This window comes from Erpetoichthys calabaricus, chromosome 16, assembly GCF_900747795.2.
Source record: "Erpetoichthys calabaricus chromosome 16, fErpCal1.3, whole genome shotgun sequence".
Classification (NCBI taxonomy): Eukaryota; Metazoa; Chordata; class Cladistia; order Polypteriformes; family Polypteridae; genus Erpetoichthys; species Erpetoichthys calabaricus.
Window position 1 is genome coordinate 5,708,454 of NC_041409.2, and position 24,321 is coordinate 5,732,774.

The 24,321-nt window shown below is 41.0% G+C and overlaps 1 protein-coding gene and 2 long non-coding RNA genes across 4 annotated transcripts in view; 2 read left to right on the forward strand and 1 right to left on the reverse strand.

Annotated features, from left to right (window-relative positions):
• LOC127526081 (cholesterol 24-hydroxylase-like) overlaps positions 1-3,697 on the reverse strand; it is a 191,937-nt gene extending 188,240 nt beyond the window's left edge. The window contains exon 1 of one of the 2 annotated variants that reach the window (XM_051920167.1): positions 3,388-3,697. In XM_051920167.1, the coding sequence (XP_051776127.1) occupies positions 3,388-3,536 (149 nt within the window). In that variant the 5' untranslated portion in view covers positions 3,537-3,697. The remainder of the gene's footprint in view (positions 1-3,387) is intronic. The other variant, XM_051920166.1, reaches the window with a different exon arrangement.
• Positions 1-24,321, forward strand: part of LOC127526086 (uncharacterized) — a 289,571-nt gene that overhangs the window by 199,789 nt on the left and 65,461 nt on the right. The window lies entirely within an intron of this gene.
• Positions 3,605-23,501, forward strand: LOC127526088 (uncharacterized). Its single transcript, XR_007933706.1, has 2 exons — positions 3,605-3,743; positions 23,153-23,501. It is a non-coding gene; the product is annotated as an uncharacterized LOC127526088 (long non-coding RNA).

Sequence of the window (24,321 nt, forward strand, 5' to 3'; positions counted from 1 at the left end):
GCAAGTCTCTGTCTTCTCGCAGGTCTTTTAAATGTCTTCCGAGAAGATCACGTATCGTAGCCTTGCTTTTGCTTTCCAGGTTTTTTTTTTTATAATAGAGAGATACAGCAATGGACTGGCATTCTGCTCACGGCTGTGTCTGCTGCTGCTGAAAAGGTTTTTGTTATCTCAAAGCCCTGAACTGAGCTAACAGATACGCTTGCCATTTTTTATATTATTTATTTTTTCAGAGTGATGGTACACATTAATATGCCATGGGAAGTTCTGTTCTAAAGTGTATATATATTAAAAATATATAAATAAAAACTGTGTTTGTTCTGGCAGTATAAAATGGGGTCTAAGGAGCAACACTGCAAATGTGAAAAAAGCGTTAAAACACACTTAAATAAAATGTCAACTTTCAAACCAAACATATTCTCAAGCATTGATCCGCACCTTAAGATTACATGCATATTGTAAACCTGCATATCCACGTTGTTTTCAGTTTATGGCTTATGGTTCCAGCTCTTACAGTTGTATTTTCTGATTTGAGTGCTTAGGTATTGAGTGCTTTAAACACAACACTAAAGCTCATGATCTAGTCCCTTCTTCAACTGCACATCATCTTGGGTAATACGTACTATTAAAGGGGAAGGCTCCGATATTGCATAACAGTCACATCCATGTCCATACAAAAGGACATTAACTTTAAAACACAAGTACACCGACACATTTTCAGTTTCCTTCTGCACGTGTGTTTTGTTTTTAAATGTATTAGCAAGTTTTCTGCTAATTTTTTTTACACCCACTACTAGGGTCAGCCTTACTAGGATCGGGGCTGTCCCATCTAACATTGGCTGCTATAACTGTATGATGTCACACTGGCCTTGCAAAGCATCATGGGGTATTGGGGAGAAAAAATTTTGCCAAAGCCGACTGCATGATGAATTTCCAGGAAAATATTCATCAAACACAACATGTTTGCTGAGATAAAATGTTTTGGAGAATTTTACCTGTCAACACTTTCAATAATGGGGAAGGCGTGTTTTCTGCTGCTTTGAAGAACGTCTCTTTGTTGAGTTTTAAGGCTATTTTTCACATTTGCTATGTAATGTCCTTTAACATTTTAAACCACAAAATAGGCATTGCATTTGTTTTTATTTATAAAAATGCTCCACTTAAAAACACACAATTTCCCAAGACAAATTCATGTACGCCATGATTGTGAACTTTAAAAACACTGAACTTATCTTATAAGCAGGTCTGAGAATGTTATGTTAACGTCGGATGTTTTTTCCATTTACTTTGCAACTCCCATAACTTAATGAATTTACCAAGAAGCAATTGTATGCTAAAATGGAAATGGGAATCTGGAGCAGACTACACCATTCTGTACTGTAGCTGAAAAGGATATTCTAAAAGCTTTTATAAACAGTCTGGTCAAACCATTGGGGCTACGCACAAATGAGCCAAACATGTGCACTGAGGCACATTTCATTTCGAACAGTTCTAGATTTTTAGTAAGTACAGTGGTGGCAAGTCACTTCTTAACTTTGTTATTACACATCCATGTTCCCTAGGACACTAAATTCGAGTATCTACATATAGAAATGCATGACTGACTGGAAACAATTTTCCCTAGACTATGCAGTATGCACGAATGTCAATCAATGATTATATCTGGCATTAAGTGAATTTCATTCCAGGCAGTACAGTGGTCCTTAATTTCTGGTTTGATCTCCAATAGTGTAGACTTTACATGTTCTTCCTATGCCTGTATAAGTTTTACTTTGAAAGCTCCACTTCAAGATGCTGCACAGACAGAGAAGGGTGACATTCCAGTTTGCACATCTGACTGGTGTAAGTACCACAGTGGATGGACAGGCGTCCCAAAGGGGATGGAGGATGATTCCTTGCCTTTATGAGCTTCACAGCTGGGAGGGCACAGGAACCCTTTCCAGGCCTGGAGACCAATATAATGGGAGGACCGGGGGAGACAACAATGTCTGGCTCCTTTATCCAAAAATATGCTGGATGGTAGCACCCCTGGGCTAGGATTCCCACACAGACATCTGCAGGACATGCTGGGACCTGTAGTCCTGTGGGACAGCCCTATTGGGTTCTGTGGGGGCTGCTGGGATTAGTAGTCCTTACTTTCAGGGACTTCTGTTTGACCTGGAAGTGCTTTCAATGTGCTATGCCCTAGCACTAGAAGTGATCCCAGGTCATTGAATAAAAGTACATAAAAGTAGCCATTCAACCTCATTCAAGCGAGTCGGAGTCAGGAAGCAGTGGAAGACACTTGCTTGGAGAAAAAGCAGTAGGATGAAGAAGGAGGAAAGTTTTTATTGTTGCGGTGTGCTGCATGGAGGATACTAGTAGGGCCTGTAAAAGTACTGGATAGAATAAAATCATTATATCTGAACCCGAGACAAACACTCCTCTGAATTCCTAAATCTGTTTAAAGCAATTTAAAATAGGAATGCAGTGTCCAGAATGCTGCAGTAATAATACAGGAAATGACACCCACACCTCTGAGAAATGGCACTGGGGACTCCAAATTAGACCTTTGGAGCTGTGTTTGTGCCCTGTAAATGACAGATGCCATGTCTATAGCTGGCTCCACGGGTATGCTTTATAACCCCTGCATTCGATTTAAAGTGACAGAAAACTGTCACATGGGTGGTTATGAACCATTCCAAAGCACACTGAATGTAAAATGGAGGCAAGTACTGTGCTTTTATCAACAAAAGCAGTTATTTCTATAGCACATTTTTATACAAAGGATGTAGCACAAAGTGCTTTACGAGATGTTAAAGAAGCAGTTACATGCAAAGAAAAACAAATTAATATTAGATAAGAATAATAATGCATAAATAGTGGAGAAAAAATGAATAATGCAAGCTTACATCAGATTGATACAAGTAAAAGATACAGAATCCTTGAATGAAGAATTGTTTTATTAAGTCTCTAAATGGCAGTCAGTAGGCTTGAGTATTCAGAAATAATAATAATAATAATAAAATAACAGTTACGCTGTGTTACAGGCCATAATGCACGCTGATTCTGTCAGCCCGTCGAGACTTCTGAATGTCCCGTCTTGATGATTCAGACCTCTAAAAACGAGGACCAGTAATCATCTTGTCCACTTTGCATGTCTGAAAACTACAATCGCAATAACCAGCTTTAAGAAGAACACCTCGTTTAAAGTGTGCATTGACCACTAAACCCCCTCCCACCCCTTTGCCCCCGCTGGCTTACACTTTAAAACAGAAAATGGCAGTATGGGCAGAACTTTGGTGGTGACGTAAAATAATAAAAAGAGCTCTTGTTAAAGTTGAGAGAGTTTCTAAAGCAGACCCCAACTACACCGTGCACGAGGAGTCGCGTGACGTCCGGGGTGCTCACCTGTCTCGGGGGGGTCCCGGGATGTGGTCGAACTTGAAGTGAATGTATTTGACGTAAAGGCAGTAGAACCCGAAGGCGGCCAGGAGCGGGACGAGCAGCAGCAGGAGTCCAATGCCGGTATAATGGAGAGCAGTCTGCAAGAGGGCCATGACGGCGAGCTTTCGATAAGTCCGCTGTCTCCAGCCGTGTCGCTCAAGTTTATCGTCGTTTCAGCGGCAGAGCACGTAATGTAATAAAGGGGCACTGCCGATAACCGCCCATAAAGCGCTCATAAGTGAGCGCGCTGACAGAACGAGCTTAGACAAAAGAAACGCGCTGCAATGCACTGGTAAACCAAAACCAAACGTGGGGCAAAGGTGAGTCGTTTTATATATGTGTTTTTTTTCTTAATCGGGTCAAAGATCCTGCCCAAGTCAGACGGCTTTTTATAACTGCGCTTCCGTCAACCCTGCTGCCAGACTGCGCGCTTCTGCGCAGATTCCTGCGACATACGGATTGAAGTTGGTATCAAAGAACGGTGTAGGGCTTTTATTAATAAAACTTCTAAATCCGAGACCTTGGCGACACATCCAGAGTCGTTTCCTGACTGAAGGTCACCTTGCGGTCCAGTCCTACATTAAGCGGGTTGGAAAATGGACGGCCGTTGCTGCCAGGGTGTGTCGTTCTGACCAGCTTTACATTGGAAAATAACAAACATCTCACTCTGCAAATATCAAAGAACAGCATGCACAGTTCATTTCGGGACATGATTGCTTTAGAGGGTTGGTTTCTGCCTTGTACTTATCACATACTACCAGTGATAAGGTGCTTGCCAAACTCCCTGAATTAGTTTATGTGGCAGGGTGCACTCTTAACCATACTGGTCCTTTAATGGCATATTCCTGGGTTGTATGGTTCCCTGCAGAACCATTACTTGACAAATTAACATTTTATTTTGGGAAGAGTTATTTCCATATGAAATTAGTAGTTTTGGATTTGAAAAGGTTCCTAATATGTGGACAAAGCATACCATCAATGATTAATGTACTGTGCAGTTGGCTACCTAGCACACTACTAGACACAGCAAGAAATAAGGAACTAAGCCTTTTGCAAAAGTCCTTTTAAAATCAGGAACCCATTGGTGTTTCACAAACCTGTTATCATCTATTAATGGTTATTAATGCAGCCTGTTACATGTTTTAATAAAAAATTCTGTCTGGAACCAACATGTGGATGCTTTTTTAAGAACTATTAATGGTTCCCCTATGGAACTCCTCTAAGGAACTGTTTTGGCAGCTTTATTTTTAAAAGTGTGTTTGCACGTTCTCTTCCTGTTTGCAAGGGGTTTTTGGTGCTCCAGTTACCTCCCACAGCCCAAAGTTGTGGGTTAGGTGGACTGGCGTTACTAAATTGGCCCCTTGTGTGTGTGTGTGTTTGTGTGTGTTTGCCCTGCGTTGGGCTGACCTGTTTTTTATTCCTGCCTTGTGCCTGATGCTTACTTTGTTAGCCTCCATCTTCCCCACAACTCTGCTATGGGTAAGCAGGTTTAGAAAAATGGATGGGTGGATGGATCTGTTCAAAGATGGACAGCTGGCAGTCAAAGTTGTTGCCTCGTTAAACCATTCTGCCCAGGAGTTTATGGTAAAATGTCTATAACTGGACACAACTGCTGTCGGAGGAAAACCTCTACACTTAACAGAGAACCCCATTGACTCAGGTCCCTGACACATCTTCCAGGACTCGTTTCTGCCTTATCAAGGACACGTTTCTGGGCATCACCACCACCATCCTGAGGTGGATCAAGGGGGTTCAGTAATGGATGGATGCTTTCAGGGTCAGCGTGTGGAGTGAGGTGATGAGGTGAATGCCTTTGGCCAAAGCAGCATTTTCATAAGAGTATTTTTTTTATATCATTGTGAGATAATAATTTAAAAAAAAGAAAGTTAAGTGTGACCCATAAACGTTACATATACTGCCATTTATATTTGTAAAAAATATTTTCATTTTAAAATGTTCAAATATGTCAAAACTACACTTTGCACTGCCTCGTCACACTGCAACAGAACATCAAAAATGTGTATGTACAATTCAGTGATCTTCATCCTTAATTTTTCACTTATCATAAGTAACCACAAGAGGGCGGCAGAGAGCCCCAAACCACTGACACATTAACGCAGAACAATGTTGTATGAATAAAATAATGGATATTTATTCCACAAAAGCACCTTTACACAATCTTCACACCAGTTATTAACCACAATACATAATGAATATTCTATATAAAGTTGGTCTTCAGTGTTGCCTTCTTTCCTCCCAGCCCTCACTCAATTGAACTGAGGCAGCGGAGTCCTTTTAAGTCGGACCATAAAGCACTTCCAGGTCATAGAAAAAAATAGCAAGGTTCTCCCCGTGACAGCGCCCTTTAGCGATACCCAGGGACCCCAACAGGGCTGCACTTCCAGATTCCAACTGCCAAGCATCACTGTATAGGGAATCCATTCCCAGATGGGTTTATCCATTCCCGGGAATCCCGGGCACCCGGGGAAGACACAGCGCACAGGCATCTCACATGTGAATGGTTTTAGAACGACCAACACTTATTTTTAATAAAACTACTGCAATATGTTGACACAAATAAAAGACTAACCTTATCTACAAGCAGTTCTTGCTGTCATATAAGTACATGTATCTAGTTAGTTGCAGTAATAAGAGCGTAGAAAGCACAACGTGTCCAGGCGAGAGCACACCTTCATGCAGAGTACGTCAGCCGCTAAGAAAGCATGCTCTGCCTCCACTGAAGTAGGCGGTACAGTCATCATAAACCGATACACTTGTTCTAAACAACACCTGTGCTTGCCATTGCTCTGAAACACCACCATTTCAACTTTTACTTTCAACTTTTGCATCCAGTTTCTTGTCATCATTCTGTGATGGCAAGTTTCTTAGCACAGATAATGTGGATGCAACAGACTGACGCATTGCAATTTCAAGTTGCTGTTCAATGCTGTTGTCTGATGAAGTGCAAGCTGCAGCAATGGCACCACCTTAATTATTTTCAACTATAACTCTTATTTCTTGATCGATTTTTACACTTTTACACACTATATATGCAAGCTTGGCCGTTACTGTTTCCGTGCGGGAATGAAAAATGTCCGGGAATGGATTCCCTATCACTGCAGGTGTCCTAACAGAACTCCCACGTGAGGAGCACTGCCACCTATCGTATGGGGGATTGAACTGCTCTCGGCTCCTGGCTATCACTAGTCCATCCATTAATTTACACGGGCTGGACACAAAGTTATTCATTTGTTCCGCCGGACAATCGTCTGCATCGTTGTGCTGGCCTCCTGTCCGGGTATTGGCTTCTTCTCTTTTCTGGCCAGGATGCCCGCTCTCCTTCTATACATATTAGTACAATGTTTGTTAAATGTCTGATAAATTTAAATGAGCATGTTTAGTTAGAAAAGTGCAGGACAGAGTTTGAAATTGGTTAATTAGAGAAGCGTGCAGGATGAATGAAATCTCAGAGTTTCTTTTCCCATCAAATTATGCAATCTTAAAACTCAACAAAAGACATATTTGGGTCAAACTGAAGAAGTGAATAATATTGAATTGTTTTATTTGTAATGCCTATTTTTGTGTGTTTTATTGATTTTAAGCTAATCCTTTTAATTATTTTCACATTTTTCCCAAAAGTCATATTTTTTATGTATTATTGTGCCTGTTGTTCCACAGACGTAGCGTATTATAGGAGTATTTTATTATGAACCCTGTAATACAACACATATTGTATGTGGATTAAGTGTATCAACTCATGCTTAGTAAGGATATATTTTGATATACAAAAATGTGCCTTATCTCAGGTGGCGTTATTTAATTAAACGCCGAGCCCTGGATGCTTTCAATCAAAACTGTCTGGCAGTGCCATGCAAATGTGTATGGGAAAATGTCTACAACCTAAAGCAGAGACTGTCAAAGGGCAGCCCAGACATTTATGGCATTTTAGAACACTGCTGATCCATATTACTAAACAAGAATGGTAAACCGGAAGGCACGGACCCAGGTACACGGCGATGGACGCAGGAGACATAGTGTGCAGGCGCCTACAGCGCGCGTCTCATAAACCGCAAGCGAATTCTGATCCACCGCGAACGAAGGAGTCACGGCTCAAAAACGAAAGAGCTCAACTAACGCAGGAGTCACGGCTCAAAAACGAAATAGCTCAACTACCGCCACACAGAAAAGAGGATTCTGCTCTGCACCCCAGAGTCAAACGGAAGACACTACGGGGTCCGCAAAGGTCCACAAAGATAGTACGAAAGGTACAACGCACTTCTGAACTAAACATCCACACTACACAGCATGGTCCGGGTAATAAGAATAAACGAACTCTCCGTATTAAACATACGGCATCCTCACACGTACAAACCATATAGCATATGTGAATCATATTACAGTGATGCATTATTAACAGTACAACCACAGAAAACGATCCGTATTAACAGTAAGTGCAATTATCCATATTACTAACGGTAGACAATGGATAACTAATGGAGTCACGGTCACGGCTCCGGCTCCAAAACTAAACTTTTCACCTAACGGACATACAGAAACAAGCCCGCCTGAATACAATTAATGAACACAGGCGCCTACAACGCGCCTCTCAAACAGCAGAGGCAATAGATAAACGGCAAAGAAAGGAACGACAAACAGCCGCTAAACAATTCCGCCAATTAGCTGACAACGCATTCTGTAATGCGGTCACTATTAATGAACATTCATTAGGATTAATGAATATCATTTGCTGTCATTGTCATTCACGTAACTTCCCTGAAGAAACAACTGACAATACAACTAATGAGTTTACACGTTGTTGTCAAAGGGGTCAGGTTAGACTGCCTCCTTTAGATGAATATCCTGAATATCTACGGATGTTTCTAACTAACAATGTACCATCCATCCATCCATTTTCCAACCCGCTGAATCCGAACACAGGGTCACAGGGGTCTGCTGGAGCCAATCCCAGCCAACACAGGTCACAAGGCAGGAACCAATCCTGGGCAGGGTGCCAACCCACCACAGAACAATGTACCCGAAAGTAAAAATTTTATGGACTGCATTAGATCCTACAATAGTTCATTTGCTTTTGCATCTACCGGGGTAAATATCAGGCCACCAGCTGGCAATGGCCCATACTGCTTTCGCATATGTGGACAAATATTACATCGGATTGGAACAGTGCACCCTGAGCCAAATAATGAACGCAAATATGCACAGATCTACGTGTTAGATCCAGATGACGCAATCTATCAATGAATGAACCAATATATCTCATACATTCATCAATGTATTTCGGGTTACCCAACACCGGGGGTTGGCGAGCGAAGCGAGCAGGGGGCGGAGCCCCCTTGTCTGACATATCACTGCACCTTCCAGCTTTGTTTCCTGCCTTGTGCCTGAGAATGTGTGTATGATTGATGGACTTGTGATGTGGTGGGAGAGTACTGAGCCAAAAGACTAACTACTCCTGTGATTATACTTAAAACAAGGTTGTCTCTAAACACATCGAAGCTAACTATGTAGCAGAGAGCCGTGATGAATCATCAGAAGAGTTACACAACCCAAACTGATATTCAGCAGTACCTTCCTTAGATCATTACACTCTCAAGAGTTTATATCTTTAGACAGACTTGCTTTTATACCTACAGTATTTAACCTCCAAAGTGCCTCAAGTTCACGTGTTAATTTTTATGCCAAGTTTGGAACAAAATACATTCCAAAGTCGTGAAACGAACGGGGGGGGCCCAGTTTGAAGTGTGTTGACCATATCACCATAGTAATGTAACGCCTACTGTGTTAAGCACTAATAATAGGTTTGAGCCAAGGGAAAAGGCAAACAGAGTTTATTGGCGCAGGGACATTGAAGCAGAATCAAGTGTGAGACACGAATGAACACACAGGGCACATTTAACATTGCCACACACCCTCGTGCCTTTGGAATCCAAGCAGAGTACCTGGAAGGAATCCACACGAGTATACAAGGAGACCATGCACTTAACCATGGCACGAACAGACCCCTGATTCCTCGAGTTCTGCTTGCTGGCAAAAGAGTAACTTGTGACGCCATTCTTGATGCCGAGTTGTTGGACCTCCGGAGGGAGCAGTTTAGTAAGAGCAACGGAGCACTGAGTGGTTGGTAGAATGTGGAATTATATAGCAACAATGATTTTAAAGTGAAAATAACGTGTCTCCTTCTTTGCTTTTTGTAAATGTTCTGTAGATATGAAGTGTTTTTCTTTTTCTTTTTATGGAGATTTGCAGTAACAGAATACTCTCTGTAGTTTGTAAGCAGACAATGATGGTTGTGTTGACCAAGCCAAAGAATTTTGCCATTTCTGTTTTACAGACCAATCATGTCAATCATTCAGATAAAAATTAATAAAGAATTTAAAGTCTTATGAAATACATTAAGTACATTATGATTAATGATATGTTTTCAAGTAAAATGTTTTTAACCATATGTGATATATTTAGCAGGGAATGTGAGCAACAATAGAGCTTGGCAGGTTGTTCCAACAATTGGGAGATATTTAAGACAATGTCTACAAAACTGTGCTATTTTAATGTTTGTGTAGCACAAGTTTAGGTTAGGTTTCTTTATTTAGTCATGTTTACACAAGAAAACATGAAATTTGCCTTCTCAGTTGCATCTAATAACAGGTAACAGACAGAATGAAATAAAACAGATAAATAGAAATAAAGGTTAAGGTAAGGCAGTTAGATAAAACATATTTACACCAAAAAAAAAGAAAGGTTACAGGATATACGTATATCAAAACCTTAAACATTATCTCCGATATTTCTTATTGAAAAGTCGTATGGCACTAGGAAGAAAGGAGTTTCTGCAGTGATTTGTGTGGGTTTTCAAAGCAACTATCCTTCCTGATTTACTGAAGTTTAGATCTACATGTAATGGATGTCTGTCATCAGTTGAGATGATTTCCAGTTTCTTTAGCATTGCTCTCTGACACACACTAGTCAAATCATCTACATCAGCCCCAATAACTTTAGCTGCATACTTCGTAATCTGCTGGAGCTTTTTTGAGTTTTGGTTTGCCAGACTATTTAACCAGGCAATGAAACTGAAAGTGATCACAGACTGGATCATACTGCGATAGAAGGACAACATGAGGTCCTTGTCTACTTTAAATAGTTTGAGTTTATGGAGAAGAAATAAGCGCTGGTTGCATTTAGAAAATAATTTTTTTGTATTTGTATTCCAGTTAAGATTGTTATCTAGGTAAGTTCCTAAGTATTTATATTCATTCACTATTTCTACCTCCTCTCCCAGAACTACAATAGGCGAACATACAGATTTCTGTCTCTTAAAATCAAATATCATTTCTTTGGTCTTTTTTACATTCAGAGTGAGAGAGTTTTTATTGCACCAGTTTACCATACAGTCCACTTGATTTAGATAGTGGCTTTCATCCTCCCCAGATATGCATCCTATGATCATGGTGTCATCCACATACTTAATAATGGAGCAGTGGTCATTGTTCTGCCTCAGGTCACTTGTGTACAGAGTAAACAGTAATGGTGATAAGACAACACTCCTGTGGACTTCCTATGTTTGAATGAATGGCTATTGAAAAAGTGTCCTGAACTTTAACTGTCTGTGAACGATTTAAAAGAAAGTTCTGAATCCATAGTGTGATAAATGGGTTTACATTCATACTGTTTAATTTCCCAATCAGTATATGAGGCTGTATAGTATTTTGAATGCTGAAGAAAAATCCAAAAATAGTGCTCTGACATATGAACCAGGCTGCTCAAGAAAGGTATAGATTTCATGTAAGATAACAAGCAGAGCATCTTCCACACTTCTGTTTGCACAATAAGCAAATTGATTGTTGTCTTGAAAAGACTTTGTCTCTGTCATTAAAATGTTTTTCACCAAGTGTTCAAAGCATTTCATTGGAATAGATGTAAGTGCCACTGGTCTGTAGTCATTTAAACAGCTTGGCCTAGAAACCTTAGATACAGGGGTAATGATTGATTGTTTCCACAGATTAGGTACAATACCACAGGTCAGAGACCAGTTATGATAATCTTATACATGCTTAATAAAATCAGAGGTCAGTCTGTCATGCAGACACTACATACAGAACAAATGAACCTTGTGGAAGATCAGCCCGGACAAAAACAGAGACGCAGACTCACAAGTCCCAAAAGCACAAACTGTTCTGCTTTAAGGCTTTACAGCACCAGACAATGCTCAGTCCTTTCCTTTTCTCTCTTTTTCTTCATTCTTCTTTTCTCTGTCCTCTGCCACCTCCACTCCACTTCCACAAGCTCTGTCCTCCACCTTCTGACTCCAGCTCCCGCTATGGAGTGAGGCGGCCTCTTTTATAGTGCCCCACCAGGAGCGCTCCAGGTGCTCCTTGATGATCGTCCGTCAGCACTTCCTGGTGTGGCGGAAGTTCTGCATGGACACCCGAAAGCACTCCCGGTGTCCCCGGATCTTCTTCTGGCAGCACTTCCTAGTGTGGCAGAAATGCTGCCGTCCAAGGCTTCACAACAGTCCAGGCGCCCTCTGGTGGTGGCCACGGTCCCCAACAGGGTTGATCTTCCAAGCTCCAATGCTGTGGCCCTGATACAAACCAGGGGGACTGCCCTCTCTTGTCCCAAGGAAGTTACTGTCTCTCTCCCAGTCCTTCCATCCTCCAGGTGTCCCACCATGACCTGCAGACTTGAATCCAGCCTGCTGGAGCTGTGAGGCAGCATTAGTAACCACACCATCACCCTCAATGTTTAAATGTTTGGTTTTTTTTGCAAACAGGGTTAAATAGTGAATTTTTCTAATTGTGAATGAAGTCCTTCAGCTGATTTGGCCACAGAGTCATATTACTGGCTCAATACTCAGTGCCTATAAAAAGTATTGGAAGTTTTCTCATTATATCATCATATGACATTGAATCACAGTGGAGTTAATTTGGCTTTTTTTGACCCTGATCTACAGATAAAAGACTGATCAATGTCAGAATGAACACAGATCACTGCAAAGCAGTCTAAATTAATTAGAAACTAGAGGCTTCGCCCCCTGCTCGTTTCGCTCGCCAACCCCCCATTTTTGTTTTTCCGGATGCACACTTTTAAGATTTTTTTTGCATTGAATTGTTGCTATTTCATTAGTTTCACTTTTATTTCAGAACTTCGATAAAAACAATATTTGGAATCTTTCGAGTCCCAATGTGCTGAATCTTTTTAAAGAGGTCAGTGAGACATGTGTTTAATGAATTTGTACCATAATTCAGGATAAGTTTCTCTGTTTGGAATTTCAGCACAAACAAAACGATCGACATCATCAGCAGTTAATCATTTTTTTTGCAAAGTAACCATTAAATGCATGTGAGTTAAAACACGTTTTTGAAATTCTCTTGACTTAAACTTCAAAGCCTTACAATATTTACATACTTCTGACATATCACCTGTGTCCATATATTCAATCTCTAGTCACCTTTTCGTTATTTCTCAGAGTACTGATTTCTCTTTCTTTGCGCTAATGTGATGTTTACTTTCTTTGTTTTGACACTGTCGTTTTTTTCTGCTTTCATATTCTGTATCTTGCTCTGCATGTGTTTCGTGCCTATGTTTTGAGGCTTTTGAATTCCAGTTTTCATTATCTCTAACCTGCTCTGAATGTGTATAGCGCCAATGTCCGGATTGGACGTGCTTTTTTTTTCAATTCCACTTGTTCCGGGCTGATAAAGTAATTTTTTATCCTTATTTTCTGAATTTGCTCCTAGATTACTCTTTTTCTTTTTTGTCTCTCCAACGCTTTTGTGTATCTTTTCTCTATGCTGCTTTCTTCTTCGCTTAGTCGTCTACGTTTCATCTATAACGTATTGTCCTTATACACTTTATATGCGCTGAGAGCCCTGGATCTGTGTGTGCTCAAAGCCAAAACACGACTGAGTGTGTTGCTGGCTGCCCCTGCTCTTATTTATTTGTAAGTAGGGCGTGTCTTGCAAGAATCTCATGTTCTACGTCATCGCGAGACAGTCCTGGGTCAATCTCTTGGCACAAAGTCTCATGTTTAAGGTCCCCGCGAGACGCTCCGTGGCCAATCGTTTTAGTCTCACAGGTCTTTTAAGTGTCTTCCATGATCTTAACTTGAAGATCACGTCTCGACGCCCTACTGTTTCTCTGCAGGATTTTTTTTTATAATAGAGAGATATAAAAGGCAAATTAATTGATCATGTAAGTATTAATGACTTAATAGGGCTCACCAGAGTCATCACTGGTGCTGCCAGTTTAGTTAATTGGTTCCATGGAGATCACCAGTCTGTTGTCAAGCTGTCTTAATTGACTGTAGTATAAATGCACTTCTGTACATAGAAGGTCCACCTTGTGATGAGTCGGTATGGTGGCCTAATCTACACAATCAAGAAAAGAAAAAAAAAATACAACACTCCAGGTAACTTGGTGAAAAGGTGATGGAAAAGGACAAGTCAGAGGATGGAGACAAGGACATATCCAAGTCACTGAAGATCCCTTGGAGTTAGGGTTAAATCCAGCTTTGAGAAATGGAAAGAGTATGGCACAGCTGTTTATCTGCAAGAGCAGGCTGTCCCTAAACACTGAGTGACCATGCAAGAAGAAGACTAGCGAGGGAGGCCATTGAGAGAACTCTGAGAACACGGAAGGAGTTACAAACTGCTGTGCTTTGAGAGTGGAGAGACTGTGCAGACAACAACTGTGCTTCACCAGTCACGTCGCTTTATGAGAGAAAGCCACTGTTTAAATAAAAAAAAAAAAAAAAAGAAAATGACACTTCAACTAGAGTTTGCCAGAAGACACTCAAGAGATTCTGAGGTCAGCTGGAAGAACCTACTATGGTCTGAAGAAACCAAAATTGAGCATTTGGCCATCAGACTAAACCACACATTATCAAAAACACACCATTCCTACCGAGACGCATGGTGGTGGCAGCATCATGCTGTGGGGATGTTTCTCTGCAGCAGGCCCAGGAAGGCTTGTGAGGGCAAAATGAAGAGAAATCCTGAAGTTAAATGTAATGCAGTCTGCAGGAAACCTGCAACCTGTGAGAAGATTTGTTTTCCAGTAAGACAATGTCCTCAAACATAAATCAAAAGCTACACAGGAATTAAATGTTAATGTCCCAGAATGGTCAAGCCAGAGTCCAGATGTCATTCAGGTGGTTCACTTACGAGCCTCCTGCATCCTTACAGAGCTTGAGCACGGCATGTTTTTGTGTTCTTAAGTATAAATATAATTTAAATGCACCTCAATATAATACAAAGAAAGGTATTTCAAAGAAACGGTTGATGTGTTTATAAAGCGGTTCACTCACAAGTCAGCCATTTCCCATCTATCATCCTGTCTGCCCTCTCTCTGCCCCCATCTGACTATTAATAATAGCTAAAACATAAACTATCACAAAAGACAGTGTTCCAAAGTTACCTGTCATGAGCGAGCAGTCTGGTACAGAAGAATGGATGAAAACTGCAGTGTCCAGATGTGCAGAGCTGACGACTCAAGGCTTTCATGGCTGCCAGAGGTGCATTTACTGAATACTGACTTGAAGGGGGTGAATACTTATGTGATCGATTGTTTTGTGTTTTATCTTTGAAAGTTACTGAGATCACATGGAAGAGATCTGTTTTCACATTAACAAGTCTTTTTCTGTTGATTAGTGTAAAAAAACAAAACAAATCCAGTATGTTTCATCATCTATACATATAAAAAGCAAAGCCCTCACTGACTCATCACTAATTCTCCCACTTTCCATATATGAGGGAAGCTGAAATTTCGTGTGCTCATTCCTTGCAGTGTACTTACAAAAGTTAGGTATGTTTCATGTCCTATTGCAACACCCAAGGTGGGAGGGGGGGATGGGTGTACCCCCTAAACTGTATATATAGATAGTGGAAACTCGTCCTCACTATTTCTGTGACTTCCAATATACGTATGTTTCATTTTGCACTGTGCCCCGTAAATTGCTTTCAAAAATAACGTCTTCTTTTTGCCGTTTCTCACCATTATGCCGTAAGGAACTTTCAGAACTGACCTCTCCTTTTAGTGGTTTCATTCCTTATTTCCATTAACAGACGATTTATTTCACGGCAGAGACGCACTTCCTTTTTCCACACACCTATCACGTGGTTGGCTCCCTGCCTATATACATTAACGACATCCCGCGCTCGTGTGCCTCCTCACTCGCTTCCTTACTTTCCTCAGCTGTTCGTCGTGCTCACTGCTCCCTTCTTTTTTACTCCACCGTTTCAAGCCTGTTATTGTTAGCCTTGCTTCATGTCTTCCTGATGGTGACTCCTGCCTTTTCATTTAGTTTCTTCACACTCCTAATCCTCCGGCCATGCCTCCGCATACTCTACTTTTGAAGGTCGGCGCACAAATGATGTTACTACGAAACTTACAACTACCAAAAGTTTGTAACAGCACCAGGCTTCAGATCGAATCTCTGCACAAGAACCTCATTGAGGCAACTGTCTTCACTGGAACTGGCTGAGCGGGAGACTATTTATTCCTTGCATCCCTCTCATACCCTCTGACCTCCCATTCCAATTCAAACGCTTCCAATTTACAGTAAGGGTCTGCTTCGCTATGACAATAAATAAGTCACAGGGCCAGCCTTTAAAAATGGTGTTTCCTTAAGAGGCATTAGCTCTCCGGAAATGTGTTCTTTTGAAATTGTGGCATGTTAAGTAACCAACAAATATAGAAATATGACATACAAGGCGATATCCCTCCCATAGTGATTATGGCGGTACACAAAATAATCACATGAGCGAAAAGGATATACTTTGGCTTACTTTACAGATGGTTTTATGCGGTATTACAGACAGGAAGCTTATGACAGACTCTATCAAGCATGTGGGGGTCTTGATCTACGCAGTCTGCCATCTTTCGGCGCCACGCTGAAAGGATTTTCCGGACGGAGGACATAATCTTCCGTCCATTAGCTTCAAAGTGTGTTGACCATAGGTCCATCCTTATATACTGGTTGCTCCATGTGCAGGCTCCTTCTCTGGATCCAAACAAGGACAGGAAAGGACTCAAACCCCACCTTCAAAAATACAGGAATAGCACAATGCCTACATGCAGTTCTCATTCTCCCAACAAGGAAAGAGGATTTTGAGCTGACAGAGGACAGAAATATACTAGTCTGTCTTTAGGCTGACTATTCAATTCTCCAGTTGTCTTTGGCCATCTAATCCTGTGCTTGGCTCGGCAATTCTAAATGCTGAGCCCCTGCATATCATACTTGGGCTGCCTGTATGAATGAATCCATAACAGTGTGCACAGAGACAGTGACATTAAACTTAATATTATAACAAACATATTATAACAAATGGTCGCCATTGACTTGACACAAGATTGCTTCTCACGTGGCCAACTGTACGTTGCATGTTCAAGAGTAAGCTCAGCAGGTCATTTTACAGCCCGAGTACTGCAAACGTCGTTTACAAAGAGATCCTTACATCCGAACAATGTGCATTTCTCATACACAACATTTACAATCATAAATTAATCTCTTTACAATCATTAAGTTCACTCTCAATACTAAAATAAGCCTACGACAATTACATTTCCAATCATGTTGCGTTATTTTTAAAATGTTTCCTTTTCTTTTTCATAACTTCTTTAACACACTACTTCTCGGCTGCAAAGCACCGGTATTTTGCTAGTTAATAATAAAATGTGAAAACTTCCAAGGAAGTGAATACTTCTTAGAGGCACTGAATTATTATTTCAAAAGGAGAAATCTCAGTGGTCTTTCAATGAATTCTTCTTCTTCTGCTTCTTCTTCTGCTTCTTGTCATCAAATGTTACTGTTTCTGAGGTTCTGTAGTTTTCACCCCTGCTTGCTTTGTATAGTTTGAGTGAATCCAGTAGTTGTCTATAGTGGATCTAATCTCCGGCCTCACTTTTGGTTTTCACCTTGTGTGCACCTTTAAAGTGTTCACTTGACTACTCACGCTATTCTCTTCTCTTTTATAGTCCAAGTCTTCAGCGGGTGTTAGAATGACCGGTTTTATTTGTTTATTGTATGTTTATTTAGCACACTGAACTGTTGGTAAAGTTTTGAACCTTTTGATTTCTATGAATAATATCTTCAAAAAAATGAAGTCTCTTACTTTCTTTGTTTCTCGGCTATCTGGATAAGTAGGAATGACACTTTAATTAGGATTTAGTACTGAATACCTTACAAATGTGTGAATTATCCACAGTCCTTAAAATTAATACAATAATAAAATATAATCCATATATTGTAAAAGGAGACACAATAGCATGAAAGAGTTAGGGATTTGCAGAAAAAGAAAAAGCACGCAGATGTCTTTTCAGCCGCAAGTTCAGAACAGAACTAACTCAAAGATGGCCGAACGAGCCATGAATGGATCCAGGAGAGCGGACAATGGAAGTGACGTCACAGACAGAATGGCTATCAATCTTCCGTTTTTTGTAGAGGGAGGAAGAGAGAAGGCATTAGCACATGGTGCCAACCCCTGGTTTGGCAGGTAACTATCATCACAAGGGCCCTTAAGCTCTCTCTTGCTCTCTTTCTCTCTATATATAATGTCACAGGAGACTGGGGGACACACCTAGCCAGGATGCCTGGAAGGACCGGGAGGTGGCGCATACGTCCCCCGGGCCACGAGGGGGCAACCGCCCTGGATGTTGAGGGGACCACGGGAAAGGAGCAAGGAGGCTCAAGCTCACTGGGGCTCGTGGCCACCGCCAGGGGGCGCCCTGAGCCTCATGGAGCCCAGGAAAAATTCACTTCCGCCACACCTGGCAAGATGGAGGAAGATCCTTCCAGGGACGCCCGGAGTGCTTCTGGGTGCAAAGGCAGCACTTCCGCCAAACCAGGAAGTGCTGACGGAAGAGTGTCATCAGGCACCTGGAGCACATCCGGGTGGGAATAAACGGGGCTGCCTCCCTACAATCAGGGAGCTAGAGTCGGGAGTGGGAGCAGGACGAAGCTCCCATGAAGTGAGGAAAGACGGCCCACGTACAGGGAGAGAAAGGCCCGTGCCGGGAGTGATTGGTGCTGGGAGCACTGTGTGCTGTGCGGGACTGTGTTTCAGCAATAAAGGTGTGTTTTTTATAAAGAAGTCGTGTCTGTCTGGTGGGGTTCGGACCCGGGTCTCAAAATATATATTTCAAGGAAACTGTTTCTAAATTTGCAAAGGTAACATCAAAAAACAAGCAGTTTTGAAATTCAACAATTTGTACTTTTATTGCTGTAAAGAACTTTTATCACATTATTATTATTACTATTATTAACTTTTTAAAAGCGGTACAGTATTGCCTTTGTAAAGTGAAACTATCAAGCAAGTAACCTATTTATCATTATGTTTTATTGCTATATTTGTTTTTATACATTTTATAAATTGAATATACTCAGTTCTAAAATCCAAACCTGCTTATCACTGGGAAGCTGGAGCCTATGCCAGCAAGCAAAGGGTCCAAGGCAGGAACAAACTCTGGACAGGGCACCAACCAATCACAGGGTGAACACCCACAGGCCAATTTAGCATTGCCAATCCACCTAAGCCACATATCTACGGGAGGACCTGGGACTCAAACCCCTGTCTCCTTATTGTGAGACAGCAGCACTACCACCACATCACTCCCAGTTCTAAAGTCAATATTACATTAATTTACCAAATATCTGTAGTAAACTAGTAGAAAGTAAGTAGTAAGTGTGAAAGATAGAGGCACTGTCGACCCCTTGAAGCCTCAGATCAGACGTCAGACCCCAGATAAAAGTCCAATTATTATTTATTTTATAATAATAATGTGCACCAAGCACTCTCCACTCCACTATACTCTACTCAAACACTACAATAATACAATACAATCAATAATCAATACACAATCCTCCACTCCCAGACACTTAGCCATCTGGGATTTCCCATAGTCCTTTTATAGTCCTTGACCCAGAAGTGTTTCTCTCTCTGTCCATGTGACTGTTAACATTTCCGGGTCAGATAAAAACTCCTTTTCTTCATCAGCCCGAAAGCACTTTATTTCTTCCAGCCATGTGCCTGGGTTCTACTTCCGGGCTGTATGGAAAGTAAACGTCTCTGCATCTCCCTGCAGCGTCCCCTGGCGGCCCTGACGTTATCCAGCAGGGCGGTGTATTAAAACTCCATAGTCCATAATGCCCTGCTGGAATTCGGGGCATCTCTACGTTGCAAGGAGGGCTCCATCTAGCGGCCTGGGGGTATTGGCCGGGATGAACGGCAGGCCATGTCCCACATAAGGTAGCTTTGTTTGACATAATTTATGGAGAATTATGAATATTCAGTCAAAGAAGTAATTATCTATAGTCTAAAACACATACATCAATATAAATATAGAAATGTGTTTATAATCAATTCAAACTACCAGATTGTCATATATGTCTGGGGTGTCCAACTCTGGTTCTGGTGGGCCGCAGTGGCTACAGGTTTTTATTCTAAGCATCTTCTTAATTAGTGAGCTGTTTTTGCTGCTGATGAACTTGTCTTGCCTTTGTTTTAATTGACGCGACTCAGACCCCTTAGTAGTTTCTTTTTCTTTATTGAGCAGCCAAACAATAATGAGACACAAAACAAGCCGCCACATGACCAGCTAACCTGAAAATAAAGAAAGGTGAAGGTCACGTCATGTTGGTCTGCTCAGGTCACCAAAACATCTTGACGGTGGTCTTAGAAAAAAAAACAGAAAATCAACAGTGTGCTGTGTCAGAAGGAGAGCAACAGCAAGTCCTGATATTCAATAACGGCTTTAATTAACAGCAATGATCAGCTTCTCATTAAGAAACTGGTTGGAGTGAAACTGGCTAGAGTTTGACGTTCCAATTTTGCTGGTCATCTGTTGGCTCGTTTCACATCTCATTTCTGTTTAGCTGCCACTTAGTGAAGAAACGGATCAATTCAGAGGACTGAATCATTAAAAACAGGGCTATGAAAATGAAGGGAAAAGGAGTGAATTAGCAGTGAAAACTGCTCACTGGTTAGGAAAAGAGTTAGAATGAAAACCTGCAGCCACTGCGGCCCACCAGGACCAGAGTTGGACACTCCAGACATATATGACAATCTGGTAGTTTGAATTGATTATAAACACATTTATATATTTATATTGATGTATGTGTTTTATGTTGACTATAGATATTTACTTCTTTTACTGAATTTCATAATTCTCAGTAAATTATGGCAAACAAAGCTACCTTGCTACTTACTTTCTACTAGTTTACTACAGATATTTGGTAAATTAATGTAATATTGACTTTAGAACTGGGAGAGGTGGCCACCAGGACTGGAGTTGGACACCCCTGATATACTGTAGTTTATATTATTTTAAAGGGTAAAATAGCAATAATCCTACATTTAGGAAATGCCTACACCATTGACATGGTCATATTGGGCGGCAGCAGGTCGGGAGTTTGGGGGCACCATTTACTGTTTTTCCTAGGCAGCTAAAATGAGTTGGCTTTACAAACACCCCTATTACTAAGCAGGATGAGGTGATGAAAGCTTGTGGTGTTAACTGAGCAGCTAATTATTAGAAATCGCTATGACCAGAGAGGAAGCCCCTCTTCACTTTCTGTTCAGCAATATTTACCGTGTATTGACTTGAAGAATTTATGTAAAGTTGTCAGACACAATACAGTAACATAAACAGTCAGCTGTACCAAAGGGAGAGGTGTAAAATCACGAAGTACAACTGTTTGGTTTCTTTTATTAAGTACATTTTTCAAGTCTTTCTTCAAAAATAGAACTTACTCAAAAATGATTTTTTTTTCTGCTAACAAGCTAGGATTCTAAGTTGCACAAAACCAGAATACTTTTTTAATCAAACTTAAAGAGAAAAGAATTAACTAATAATAAAATATAGAAACAAACGTTTGGAACCAAATGGGAAAAGGCTGAGCACTAATTTCAGTGCAACCTTATTTAATTCATAATGAACTGAGTACTGTAAAGCTGTCATTAAATTTCAGAAAGACACTTGTGAACTAAATTAAACTTGCTGTATTGCTTTTTTCTTATGTTAAAAATCCTGCAAACGTACATTACCTTTTGTGGAAAATAAATAATTAAAAGCACTCAATTGTGCCAAGTCATATGCCCTAAAAATGAGCATGATTTTTTAAAGATCTTAAATAAACTTGTCTCATTTGAAGGGATTTAACAGTAAATAGTATGGTAACGGGTGGCACGGTGGTGCAGTTCACTTCCCGGGTCCCCCCTGCGTGGAGTTTGCATGTTCTCCCCGTGTCTGCGTGGGTTTCCTCCCACAGTCCAAAGACATGCAGGTTAGGTGGATTGGTGATCCTGAATTGTCCCTAGTGTGTGCTTGGTGTGTGTGTGTGTGTGTGTGTGCGCCCTGCGGTGGGCTGGTGCCCTGCCTGAGGTTTGTTTCCTGCCTTGTGCCCTGTGTTGGCTGGGATTGGCTCCAGCAGACCCCCGTGACCTTGTAGTTAGGATATAGAGGACTGGATAAGCCAATTTTTGCTGTTATTTAATTCTGCACTCATTCTGCTACAGCATATATTTCCAAAACTGTTGATTTTCTTGTTTTTTCTAAGAACACCATCAAAATGTTTTGGTGACCTGAGAGGCCAACCTTACCGAGACCCACACCTTTCTTTATGCTTGGATAATGTGGTTAGCTGGTCATGCGGCACCTCGTTTTGTGTCTCATTAGTGTTTGTCTGCTAATTAAGGAAAAAGAAAGAACCAAGAGGTCTGAGTAGAGTTAATTAAAACTAAGGCAAAAGATGTTAATTAGCAGCAAAAACAGGCCAGCTACTGTGGCCCTCTAGGACTGGAGTTCAAGACCCTAGATCTAGATAAACAAAAAATTAAAGTACCGTATATACTCGCGTTTAAGTTGGGTCTTGAAACCTGAAAAATCGATCATTAAATCAGACCCCGACTTATACGCCTGTTCTAAAATGCGACCCTTGCTTCCTCCCTCTGTTTTTCAGACACATTGAATTTTGTTGCAGCAGCGCAGTTACCAATTTCTTTCGCCACTTCAACAACGTTTAATTTAAAACCAGCTTCATATTTTCTTCTGATCGAATGCTCCATCATAGATAAGTGTTGCTGTCACGATAAAGGTGTATGAGGGTGTGAGATACAAAAAACACAAAACAGTGCAAACATCACTTCAGAATAGTTTGGGTATTACCGTGTGGTCACGTAGGCACAATACATAGAAAAAAAGGCAGTGTGCCCTGTGGTTACTCTCTCAGGTGGGCGTTAGCATATCGTAATCTCTTGGACCAATAGCGTGAGTTTTCCACATTCGACTTACTGTATATGACCGACATTATAAAATACCAGAAATTATATGGTAAAATCAAGCTCTGACTTATCTGCGGGAGAACTTAAACGTGAGTATATACGGTAAACATAATGTTATCTTTGAAAAGATGTTAAAACATCAGTAAAATATTCTTTATAAAAATAGGTCTAAGCTTATGCTTGATGAAGAAATCTGCAGTTCTTAAGATACACATAATAAGTCTATATTATAGTGGGATAGTCGATTGGTGGTCCAAAATTGGGCCAATGTGAGTGTGTAAGTGATTGTTCCATAGAATGAACTGCTGCTGAGTTCCTGTTTTATTCTCAGTGCAAGCAAAGCCGATTCCAGCCAATTAAACAGGAACACAGTTAAACCCCAAGGGAACAAATGAGGACCTTGCCACGCCTAAGAGCCTGTTCTTTTCTCATCCTAGGTACCGTCCAGAAGCCAGTGACAGCCAACCACAACCACTGTGGTCACCAGAAGACAAGAAGCCAAGGACCACCCAGCGAGAACCTCGGCATGATAGACAAGCCAATCCCTTCTGGTCATGTGACTGTGCTGGGTTGGATTAAAAGGAGGGTCCAGAAGCAGTTCACTTCTGTGCTCTCAAGGGAAAAAGAGCTCCAGCCTATGAAGGTTGTTCATTGTGTTGTGTGAGGGCCATAGGGCAGGGTCACTGAGGGAATTTGTTGAGACAGGGGGCCTTGCTGTGGAAAGACTCACTGAACTGAGAGTACTAGTGGAAGCAATAAACTTTTTAAAATTTATAAATCATGGAATAGCTTAGAAGTGAACTCCCCCTTTTTCTCTTGATGGTGTGCTCTCCATCAACTCCTTCCATGTATTGGTTTTCCAGTGCAGATTCCCATGGACTCTGTCTGAAGAGCAGTAAGTAGCCATGGAACAGGAACCACCGCCAGACAGCTCATCTGTTAATGGCAGGGAACACTCAGACGTCAGTAATCACTCACATCGTCCTCATTTAGAATCACTAGCAAGCTAGCATGTTTTCTTTAGTTGTGGGGCACCATGGACATGATATGATATCACAATATTTCTTTCACTCTGTGATTTTTAATATCTTGCAATGTTTTGAAATTTATTCATTAATATATTATGATTTGCTGTTCTCTTGTAATATGACTACTGCAAAGAAATGCATCCCAATGAGTAAAATTGCCAAAAGGCCAACATTTCTCCAAGCAGTAACAGACAGTGAATAAACCCTTCACCCTACTTACATTAACTCTTTTTCAACAGGTGGAAGTGGAGTTCAGAAATCACAGCGTGTTCTCAATGATTTCCACAGTATGACAATACTTACAATGCATAACACTCATGTTAGAACATGGTATGACATTAGTCCTGGCTGCAGATTTGTGAGATGAGCCATTATGTGTATAGTGCTGGCAATCAGTACAAAGCAGAGAGCTGTAAAACAATGTATGCAAATTGCATATTTCGCAATAACACTGTCAAAAATCCAGGTTAGCCCGAGTACTTGACATTCACAAGAGAATGTACCCCTACAGAGAGTGATCATCCAAGTTCAGGTGGTTTCTATCTGACATCTTTTAGAACTGCAGTTGAAAAGGGAGA